An 11,495-nucleotide genomic window follows, 5' to 3' on the forward strand; every position below is an offset into this window, starting at 1 on the left:
TCTGATTTCTTGCACGATTTTTTGTAGGGCAACTGTACAATGCCAGCTGCTTATTAAGTACAGTAGTACCTCAGGTTACATACACTTCAGGTTACAGACTCCGCTAACCCAGAAATAATGCTTCAGGTTAAGAACTTTGCTTCAGGATGAGAACAGAAATCGTGCTCCAGCAGCGTGGCGGCAGCAGGAGGCCCTATTAGCTAAAGTGGTGCTTCAGGTTAAGAACAGTTTCAGGTTAAGAATGAATCTCCGGAACCACTTAAGAACTTAACCTGAGGTACCACTGTATTTATTTTATTGCACAAAGTCTGGTGCACGTATACATGTGTGTGCTGTGAGGAGTTTTGTCCTGTAAGAGCACCAGATCTACTTGTAAGTGAACAACCTGAATTTGCAGGCATTCAATGGACTCAATCCCTACCCCAGCAAAATAGCAGAAGTCTGGAAGCATTCCTGGTCTTGCTTTTGAGCTGCAATCCGGTGCTGTCAGATTACTGGGTAGGGCTCAGGGATTCTGCTGCCTTTTCAAACAATTCACCTCTGACTCTCTTTCTCTCTCCTTCCTGCCCTGTTTCCTCCCAGCTGCCTCTCTCCTACAGCTCCACCCTCCATGTTCTGATTATTCTCACAAGCTTTATGAAGCTCCAAGAATGAACAACAGCCTGGGTCAAATCTCCTTGTAATGGAGAATTAACAAGAGCCCCTCTTCAGATCATAATTCTTATTGTTACCAATAGCAAGAATGACAACAAGAGCAAAAGATCAACTGTTTTATTGAGACAAGGGACTCTGAACCCACAACATCACCCCAAAGACAGCAGGAACGTGGACTGTCAGGAGATGGACCATCTTGCCCGGGATCACCCAACCTGGCTGGTGGCCGCTCCCCAAAGCCCCAAGCACAGATCCTTCTCCTCCCACACTGCCCAAAATCCCAGCACCCAAAGACACAGGGACTGAACCGTGGGCCTTGTGCACAGCGTTGATGTCCTCTGCCACTGGCCAGCTGAGTTCTACTTGTGGCTGCTTCAGAGCAGCCATGTTCATGGTGGTACCACGGATTTTCTTCTTCAACAGACTTTTGATGCAAAGATCTTGAAGGACCTAACACTGGCAAGGGCAACCAGGCTGTGTGGAAGGAGCCATCACAGGGAACCTCCCAGATAAACGTAAACAGTGGCCATGCAGCCGGTTCCAGGTGGCATCATCCTTGATGGCGCCCAACCACTTGTCCCATCAGAGAGCCAGAAATTCTCCTACAGCAGTGGCAGGGAAGCTCTGTCTTAGGGGCTTCACGAGACCCACCAGGACACCCCCATCCAACCCACAAGTCCTGGGCTACGGAACCAAGACAGCCTTGAGTTTGGTGGATGCTAGGCCCATGTCAAGACTGTGGAGGGGCTTTGAGGTCCAGCGATCCGCAGTTGCGCATCCCGGTGAATAATAACTCCTGTGTCCACTGGAGTGAGGGTCCTTGGAAGGGGGGCTCACTCACATGATGGGGCACTGCACCGGGTGCTGCAGGGACTGCACGGCACTCGCTGCCGTCACCCGCAAGGCGCTGAAATCCAGACCACCCAAGCTGGAAAAGATGGAGCTGGGATCTGTGGTAGCTTTGGGCTTCACAATAGCCAGGAGGTCCTGGGGGAGTTTTGTCTTGTTCCCAACCGCTTCCAGCTGCTTCTTATCTGTCCGGTTCTGGGAGAGGAAGAAAGGGGGGCAGGGTGAAATTAATGCTGGACCATGGCTGTCACCCTTTGGGACTGGTAGGACGGAAGGCAAGGAGCCCAACAGTAGATGGCGCCAGTGGCAGGCAGAGCTGGCTAATGATGGCTTTCTTGCCACCCTCCTCTCTCTGTTGACTTCTACAAGGACAAGACTGAGACTAAGGAGGAGGGAGCCTTTCCACTTAAGGTGCATTGTCTTGATTCACGTGTAATGCTCAACCATAGCTAATGCTAACCACAGTTAATGTAGAAGCATCTGACAAATCGCTTAAACCTTGGTTTCTTGTGTCACAGGCTAGTTAAATGCACCAGCAGGAGCAGCTGAGCCTTCAGAGTGGTTTTGATAGTTTTGTGGATCTGTAGCTGTTGGGCAGCGATGACTTCTTAACCGTTCTTAAGGAGGGCATCCAGGTTTGCGCATAATACTATGGTTAACATTAACTGAGGTGTAGGAAGGAAGCAACGGCAAACCTTGGTCTACAAGAGACTGTTAGCCATAGTCAGTAAACAGTAGTTAGCTGGGGAGCTGGGCTCACATATAACACTAAACTGGTTTAGCAAACCATGGTTCAGCAAACTGTGGTTCAGCAAACTGGTTTATCAAACCATGGTTTAGGTCACTAACTATGGGGAAATGGAGTTTGGAATGCCACAATTGGGACACCACCACCAAGAAGCCCCTTCCCCTGCAGTCAGTTGTTTAATCTCTGGATATGGGGACCGAGGAAGGCCCCGTTGGAGACAGACAGGGCAAGATGTGTCAGGGAGAAGGCAAGCCTTACCTTGGGCAGCTGGTATTTCTGCCGGAGGTGGGCCCTCATAGTGGCCCGCTCAGCCTTCTGTTGAGCAAAGGCTGTGTCCCGTTTGCTCCTGGAGGAAAAAGAGAATCAAGATGAGCCACTCAAGCACGGGAATGAGATGCTTCTGGAAGAGGTGGGCTCACCTCCTTTGTGGAATTTGTCAAAGGTTTGGGCGAGCAACTGCAGGTGCTTTTGTGTGGGTGCTGGACTTCAGCCGTTTGTTTTCCACCATTGCTGTCAAGCGCAGAATTAGCACACGCAGAATTGGGTAATTGGGAAACCTTGAGAATTCCGGAGAAATCTTAGCATCGTCTTCATTTTTTAAAAACGGGTTTCTAGCCCTTATGGATGAAAGGGTAGGCAAACTCCTAGGGGCTGAGGAGCTCCCATCGCGCCCCTGCCAATAAAATATATGAGGGGGCCAGGCCCCCCGCCCAAGTTGATGGCCATTGCCATTCCTTTTTTATATATATATAAATTTTTATTAAGATTTTAAAGGTTACAGGGGGAAAAAATGAACAGAAAACAATTGAAGAAGAAAAAGAAAAAACAATGCATATGAAAAAACATCATCAAAAAACAGAAAAAAGAAATAAAAAACAAGTCATACCTTTAACTCACTTACTTACATTCACATATTTCCTTGACTTCCTCACGCCTCCCATTTTTGTATTCTAATTCAAGTAGATATTCCAGCAAATCCTTCCAACTTTGTTTTTATCCTAATAATTTATCTTAACATACTATAATTTTACATTCTCTCTTTCACCAATTCATTTTAACTTAATCCTTTATGTCTTTTCTGCTAAAACCACATAATTTTCTTTTCCCAACATCTTTCTAACAATCCTTAATTTTACAATATTTTTGAAGATAAACTTTAATTTTTTTCCAATCTTCTTCCACCAACTCTTCTCCTTGGTCCCGGATTCTGCCAGTCATTTCAGCCAGGACATTGCCATTCCAATGGTGGGTGAGTACCGTGTATTGTGATAAATTATACAGGGCGGGGCTTACCTGCCCCCAAATATTTTATTCAGATTAGCACCACTGGGCCACACCCAACACCAGTCTTACTTTTCACCCTCCTAGGGTGCTAGAATATGTCCCTGACCTCTGACCATGCCTGGCTGGAGGACAGAGAGGGCCATTTGTGAGTGTGTGTGAAAACTAGCAAAAAGTGAAATTTACATCCGTTGCCCCGCCTACTTTTGCCTCTGGCCCCGCCCACCACCTGCATGCGGCCCCCAAGAGGTTGCCCAGAAGGGAATGTGGCCCTCGAGTTGAACCTCCTGGCTTAGGGTTTTGAGGTCCTCGGTCAGGAAAGAAGGAGAGGGACTCTTACTTGTGCTTTTCGCTGATCGGCTTCTTCAGATCCGGAGGCTGTGCTCGGTTCTTGCTGTGGCAGCTTTGGGGGCTGATGCCCTTCTCCCTGGGGAAGTCGGCCGAGACACAGCACAGCAGCTGTCTGGCCGGCACTCCAAACGCCGATTTCACTGCGGACTCCATAGGGAGGACTGCTGGAATGCAGGGCAGAGAAAAGGGAGGGGGCAAGGATGAACATGGCGGCTCACAATGTGAAATGCACAATCTTTTTTTTAAAAAATGAGCATTTTGCGGGGAACCTGTCAGAATTCCTTTGCCAGATGACTAAAACAATACAGCGGTACCTTGGGTTACAGACGCTTCAGGTTACAGACTCCGCTAACCCAGAAATAGTACCTCAGGTTAAGAACTTTACCTCAGGATGAGAACAGAAATCGCACGGCGGCGGCAGCAGGCCCCATTAGCTAAAGTGGTACCTCAGGTTAAGAACAATTTCAGGATAAGAACTGACCTCCAGAACGAATCAAGTTCTTAACTAGAGGTACGACTGTATTTAAAAGGATAAAATGTGTTTTAATGACGATTCCAGTTTATTTCAGATTAAGCGCCCTGGATAAAGTCCTTGATTCCATTCCGCTCTCTGCCACGAAAGCAGTTTAGGATCAAGGTTTCGTGGGTGCTAAGGCTGGGCGATCTATGGATCTGTCATCCAAAACTGGTTTGAAGCCCATATCGTGATATCGGTTTCATAATTTCTGGCATGGCAATATATTGTGAATTGTGGGGTCAGTGTGCGTGTGTATTTGTGTGCTATGCAGAAATCATGATGCAGGAAAACCCGTGAAGTTGGCCAATGCCTCTGCTTACATGTAACTCCATCCTTATTTCAGACATCATGATATATCGGTATATCGCAATGTTTAGCTGGTCATATATCACGATGTTGAAAATCAGATATCGCCCAGTCCTGTGGGGCGCAATTTGTTGTCTGCAGGACAAGAGCAGCTATTTAATCTGTATATGCTCTCCATCCTAGGACAAGGAGAGAGAACCAGTGGCCCACTCACACAGAGTTTCAGAAATATTATTTGAAGCTATATAAGGAGGATAAGGGGGGGGGGTGGCGCTGTGGTCTAAACCGCTGAGCCTAGGACTTGCCGATCAGAAGGTCGGCGGTTCGAATCCCCAAGACGGGGTGAGCTCCGGTTGCTCGGTCCCGGCTCCTGCCAACCTAGCAGTTCGAAAACAATCAAAGTGCAAGTAGATAAATAGGTACCGCTCCGGCGGGAAGGTAAATGGTGTTTCCGTGCGCTGCTCTGGTTTTGCCAGAAGCGGTTTAGTCCTGCTGGCCACATGACCCAGAAAAACTGTCTGCGGACAAATGTCGGCTCCCTCGGCCAGTAAAGCGAGATGAGCGCCGCAACCCCAGAGTCGTCCACGACTGGACTTAACTTTCAGGGGTCCTTTACCTTTACCTTAAGGAGGATAAAGGGCCCTTTGGGCTGAGAATCTGGGGGTGTGGGGGTGTGTGAATTTATCCCAGTTAGTTTCCTCGCAGCGATATTTGCAGCAAAAAGGAAACTCTTGCAAAACCGTCACACGTGGAAGAAATTAAGAATGTTATTTGTAATATGAAGTGTGGGGGCCAGGCAGTTTCCCCATGGGATAGTCTCTGACATATTCCGTAGCCCAAATCATATGAATCAGCAGACTGCTCTCTTTGAACAACCGTCTGGTCCAAATCTTGTTTGAAGATTTAGACCGCCCCCCTCCCTTCACAGAAGGCAGAGCAGGAGGAACCATGAAGCTGCCAGTTCACAGTGAGCAGGCATTTGCAGGTCTCTATAAGAATATAATACACGCCTGGTTGCTGGATCAGGCCAGTTGCCCATCAAGGCCAGAATCCTGTTCTCACAGTGGCCAACCAGATGCCTGAGGTAAACCCTCAATCAGGATTCAAACACAAGAGCATATCTCCTCATCTGCGGTTCCCAGCAAGTAGGATTCAAAAGCATTACTGTATCCAACTATGAGATCCATACTTAGAGCAGACCCGTTGAAATCAGTTGAAATCCACTGATTTCTAGGAGCCTGCCTGGCGTATGACTTCGCCAGATCTCACCCAGTAGATGCTGGGCTTCCCAATCCAGCAAGGATCTTCTGGCATGCTCTCACCCAAGCCCTCGGTGGGCTCCTTTTTCCCCATCGAGGGCCGCATTCCCTCAGGAATAATCTTTTAAGGGCCTCATGCTGGCAGCGAGTCAGATCCAATGATGGTTGGAGCCAGAGATGCAAAAATATTCTAGGACAACTAATCTGGGATAAAGATCACCCTGCTTCAAATTTCACCACATATTAAGAATTCTCAGCCTTTCATATCCTCCAACATTTCTCCAATGAAAATAGGGATGTCCTATTCCATAATAATAATTTTATTATTTATACCTCACCCATCTGACTGAGTTGTTCCAGCTACTCTGAGCGGCTTCCGACATATATAACAACATAATAAAACATGAAACATTTAAAATAGGGGTCAGCAAACTTTTTCAGCAGGGGGCTGGTCCACTGTCCCTCAGATCTTGTGGGGGGCTGGACTATATTTTGAAAAATAATAATGAGTGAATTCCTGTGCCGCACAAATAACCCAGAGATGCATTTTAAATAAAAGCACACATTCTACTCATGTAAAAACACACTGATTCCCGGACCGTCTGCGGGCCGGATTTAGAAGGCGATGGGGCTGGATCTGGCCCCTGGGCCTTAGTTTGCCTACCCATCATTTAAAAAATACAGGGCTACCTTCAGCTGTCTTCTAAATGTTGTATAGTTACTTACAGTGCTTTTTTCTGGGGGTACACATACCCCTAAACATTTTTTGAATCTGTGTACTTTTGTCCATTTACTGTATTTATTTTCCCTGATTTGAACTATAAAATGGTGATTTCCCTGGGGCAAAATGACTCAAGAACATTAAAAAAAAAAGCACTGATTACTTATCTTCTTATCACATAACTCCAGACCCTCCAACATTTCTCCAATGAAAACAGGGGTGTCCTGACCTAAGGTAAAGTGGGACATTACGGGATCAAATCAGAAACCGGGACGGCTTCTGTAAATTGGTGACCGTCGCTGGAAAATAGGGACACTTGGAGGGTCTGGTTTTGATGCAGACTCGACTCTCAGGAAAGTATGGACAAAACCCAAGGAATCAGCCTCCTGCCTCTGGAAGCCAGAAATGTACACGTACATCCCAGCTCCTGCTGGCATCTTCTCACCTGAATATTGCCCTGTTCCGTAAACTCACCTGGGAACCTGGGAGTCTTTTGTGCTTCTGTCAGGCATAGGTAGCTTGCTGGTCTTCTCTCTCCAAGTGCCCCAGAAAGAAGATTAGAGCTCTCGGGCAGCTGAAGCTATTTAAACAGGGATCAGAAGCGACGCAAAGACTCCGGCTGACGCCAAGCTGTCTCTGATCCACCTGGGTGACAGTCAGGCCATCCAGATGGCACCTTGAGCAAAACATCCGCTGGCTTGCCGTGTGGGACACCCGGCACGTGCTGGCAGCCTGTGACACACTGCTCCATTTCCAAGGTATCTCAAACAGCTTGCTGGGGGAATAGAAGAATTAGCTTCGTTTTTCTTTTTCCAAATTGCAAGTTCCTAGTCCTCATGGCTTGCTCCAAAAGAGGAAAACAAAGCAATTGCCAAGAACTGATATCAGTACAAACCCAGCACATTTGTATTTCTAGTTCAGCATTTCCCAAACTTGGGTCTCCAGCTGTTTTTGGACTACAACTCCCATCATCCATAGCTAGCAAGGTCAGGGATGATGGGAATTGTAATCCGAAAACAGCTGGAGACCCAAGTTTGGGAAACACTGTTCTAGTTTATATACGGTCAAAACACCTCTGGCCACGTCACTCTTCCGAATTTTAAGTTACCTTTTTTAATCGTTTGCCAGAATGTCGCTTCAGTAATTGAATTGTATTATTCAAGAATTAACAGAATCACAGACTTGTAGATTTGGGAGACCACGAAGGTAATCTGTTCCAACCCCCTGCAATGCAGGGGTCTTTTGCCCAATGTGGGGCTCAAACCCACAACTCTGTTTGTTTCATGCTCTACCAAATGAGCTATCCCTCAACTCCCATATTAAGAAGACATTTTACTGTCTTTCACCTGTTGAGGACTGGTGGGTCAAGGAATACCTGCAGGAAGTATCTTCGCCTGATTAAAAAAGAAGTACCACCTTCTTATACCTTTTTTATATTAAAAAATGTATATTTCAAACTGTTAAATGAAGGAATGGTGCTAGTATTAAGGCTTTATTGGGTGAAATGTATTTTTAAAAACAGGGCTTTCAGAAACACAACTTTTAACTGGCTTTCAAGGTGCTCCCTGGTTCATAAAGTACCAGGTTTTAAAATTTCACCCACAACGATTCTAAGATCAAGGAGTGTGGACTGAAAACTGTCTTGTACAATGTCACAAAACGAATTATCTATGGCTTTTAAACTATGCCGTTTAAACTGGAGAATATCAGTTATTGGGCAGTATACAAAAATTGTCAACAAGCCAAGAATAAAATCAGTTTCCAAGGAAAACGTTCTTCTCTCCATGATCAAACCTATCCATACGGATTGCATTATTCATTCCTAATATATTAGCCTCGAATGTCTCATGTACAAAAAACAGGGACACGGCTTGCAAATGCCTTGATGCCAATGCGCAGGATCATGGCCTCTGAGTCGCATCTCAACCATTGCACATTGCTGATGACTCTCCTGTTCCTTACGCTCTTTGCCAACCTAGTGCCCTCCAGACTTGGGGACTGCAAATCCCATGCAGACTTGGGGACTGCAAATCCCAAGAAGACTTCACAAGCTTTTCTTTTGCAAGAGACCAAGGTTTATTTTTTATTTTTAAGAGAGCTGCAATTTGTCGAGCTCTCAATTCCGCACCAGTGGACAGTTTGGGCTCCCATCACCCACTTCCAGGCAGAAATACCTCTGGGTTTCTGTATTAGGCCAAGTGAATCGCACGACACCCCCCCTTCCCGCCCAGGTTACTCAGACATCTCCCCTTCCCTCCTTTTGCTCTAAGCCGCTTAAGCATAACCCAGGTCTGGGTCCTACCACCTGCCAGGGCTTGTCCTTGGCCGGAGAGTCCCCCAGCTCATCGCGCTGCAATCTGTTTAGCGCGGCCTAAAACCCAACTGGTGCGTCAATCTGCTCTGAAGCTCCGTTCTTGATGGATTGCTTTAGACAGGAAAGCCTACAGCAAATGTGCCGACTTGGGAGCCAGGCTGCGGGCAGAGAATACAGAGGGCACACGACCCACATCAGCAGAAGGAGGCCATTTCCTATGTCCCAGAGATGTACCCTCCAACATTTCAACTCCCTTTTCCTGTGCATCAGTTCTGCTAAAGATTCCCTCTGCTGTTCGTTTAAATAGGAGACATTGATCATGCAAAATTTCCCACGCCAAGGGAGCTGCAGTCTCTTGTTGTGGCAGAGTCTATTATGCCAAGATTCTCATGCCTAGTCGAGGTTTCGTTATATGGAGGAAGATAAGGGAGCCTGGAAGCCTACGTACAGTATATGCCGGCTTCTAACAAGCCCAGATCAATTGACCTATACTTCCATCAGAGGAATACGTGGCAATACCTATTACTTGGAATAAAGTATCTCCGGCCGCAGTACTTGAACACTCAACATGTAAAGGGCAAAGGCCGCAAGACATAGTCCAGCATAGATTTCTGGGCTAAATTTAGCAATGGAGTTCTGGGCGCTTTAACTGAAGCCACGTTAAAACTGCAGAGAATCCTTCGGTCAAGATGGTCTTCTAAGCGTTTCATATCAGTTTAAGAATGCCAAGGCAAAACAGGTGGTCTCCCAGCTCCTGTCCTCCTATTAAAATATATGGCTTTTGAGCCACGTAGAAATAAAATGGGTATGTCCCTTGCCAGTATGTAGCAATTAGCATGAACTGCTGAGCCAACTGACTGTAAAACTATTCAGGATAAAAACTAAGCCCACTAAACCCCCTGTTCTATAAACATGTGGAGACGCTTTGTCAAGAACTGAATTGACATACAATATATATGTGTGTGTGTATAGATATATATTTACACACACACACACACAAGAATGTGAGATCAGAATAGAGGAGTGATAAAATGTCAAGGGGAAGGAAGATGCAGAATTGCAGCTAAAACTGTTTGATGATTTAAGGTGAAATTGAGAATGACAATGAGTTTAAATTTAATTGGCAAAAAGGGTTGTTGAAAAACTGTAAAATAAGATTGCAAAAAGGGTGAGGTATGGGGAAGTCCGAGAAACGAGGCGTATGAAAATGAGGTTAAGAAATGATATTTTTGTGTGTGTTCGTATTTGTTGATGTTTGTGTGTTGTTGTTGTTTAGTGTTAAAAATTGGAAAATTAATAAAAAATTATTTAAAAAAAAAAGAATGTGAGATCAGTTGCTCTCAGGCTTTCATTGTATTTTCATTTCATCTTTGTATGCATTTGATCAGTCACACTTATTGCTTTTACCGTATTTTTTGTATGTGTTTATATCTATCTATCTATCTATCTATCTATCTATCTATCTATCTATCTATCCATCTATCCACAAAACTAGAACAAACCTCAGAGCTCAAGGACAAGCAGCCTTACTCGTCGCCATCTTCACCTGGAAGTCTTAGTTATAAATATATATAACCCGGGCATGGATTGAAGAGGCTCAACAGGCTATGAGGAAAGGCCTATCCATTTGTTTCTACAGCAACCTCTTTGGACTAGCCCAGGGGTCAGCAGCCTTTTTCAGCCATGAGCTCAGACCTTGTTGGGAGCCGGACTATTTTTTGGGGGGGAGGGGGGAATGAACGAATTCCTATTTCCCACAAATAACCCAGAGATGCATTTTAAATAAAAGGACACATTCTACTCATGTAAAAACACGCTGATTCCTGGACTGTCTGCAGGCTGGATTGAGAAGGCCATTGGGCCGCATCCTGCCCCCGGGCCTTAGGTTGCTTACACCTGGACGAGCCAAACAAAGGCATTACCTTAACATGGGAGCTGGTTTGGCAAGATTCCCCTTATACATTCTAACCTCACAGATACAAGATGATGGGTTCTGGAAGGGGACCTAGGCTGACTCCCCAAACTCATCTGGACCTCCATCCAGACTGAACACCCCTCAAAAAACCTCGTAACTACACACGCATTTCACACAGGTCAATGAGAAGTACTGGGACCCCATCCCATGAAAACCCTGACTCAGGGAAGCAGAACTAAACCCCCATCTTCCGACACACACACGGGTTGCTGTGGGGCATTTTAATACCCACCCCCAGAAAGTCATATGTATATTTTTGCAGTTTACATCGAAGGAGGTTTAAGGGTTGTTTGTACTTTGATTAAGACTTTGCACTTGTTTTAACAGATTAACACACTAGCCCTCTAGAACAGATCCACGAGAGGAATCAAGAGCAAGAACAGCCAACGGGGTCTGCCATGGGTCAGCCCTTGTGACTCTGTCATTTAAGCCTGAAGGGATGGCCCAGCCCAGCCCCACTGACTTGCAAAGCTGGAAGGATTCCAGCTCCCTGGACACATGATTTAAAAAAAGAACTCAA

The 11,495-nt window shown here is 45.9% G+C and overlaps 1 protein-coding gene across 8 annotated transcripts; it reads right to left on the minus strand.

Annotated features, from left to right (window-relative positions):
* Nucleotides 1-756: 756 nt before the first annotated feature.
* Nucleotides 757-11,232, minus strand: LOC309330048 (complexin-3-like). Of its 8 annotated transcripts, none has more exons than XM_081841454.1 (5): nucleotides 10,802-11,232; nucleotides 7,161-7,457; nucleotides 3,873-4,044; nucleotides 2,510-2,597; nucleotides 757-1,698 (listed from the first exon to the last, which is right to left on the minus strand). In XM_081841454.1, the coding sequence occupies exons 3-5, from the start codon at nucleotides 4,034-4,036 to the stop codon at nucleotides 1,492-1,494; spliced, it is 459 nt and encodes a 152-aa protein (XP_081697580.1). In that variant the 5' UTR covers nucleotides 4,037-4,044; nucleotides 7,161-7,457; nucleotides 10,802-11,232; the 3' UTR covers nucleotides 757-1,491. The 8 variants fall into 8 exon arrangements, with proteins under 8 accessions (XP_081697580.1, XP_081697578.1, XP_081697577.1 ...); XM_081841452.1 differs by having other exon boundaries at nucleotides 3,873-4,047; nucleotides 10,802-11,231; XM_081841451.1 differs by lacking the exons at nucleotides 7,161-7,457; nucleotides 10,802-11,232 and adding an exon at nucleotides 10,531-10,555 and having other exon boundaries at nucleotides 3,873-4,047.
* Between the last annotated feature and the right edge of the window lie 263 nt (nucleotides 11,233-11,495).

Source organism: Podarcis erhardii (assembly GCF_964252035.2).
Source record: "Podarcis erhardii genome assembly, chromosome: 15".
Taxonomy (NCBI): domain Eukaryota; kingdom Metazoa; phylum Chordata; class Lepidosauria; order Squamata; family Lacertidae; genus Podarcis; species Podarcis erhardii.

Bases quoted from the DNA above. Each gene is read 5' to 3' on its own strand.
- LOC309330048 (XM_081841451.1), bottom strand. The intron at 2,598-3,872 runs GTAAGAGTCCCT...TTTTTCCTCCAG, and splicing joins CCGATCAGCGAAAAGCACAA to GAGCAAACGGGACACAGCCT. The intron at 1,699-2,509 runs GTAAGGCTTGCC...TTCCTCTCCCAG, and splicing joins AGAAATACCAGCTGCCCAAG to AACCGGACAGATAAGAAGCA.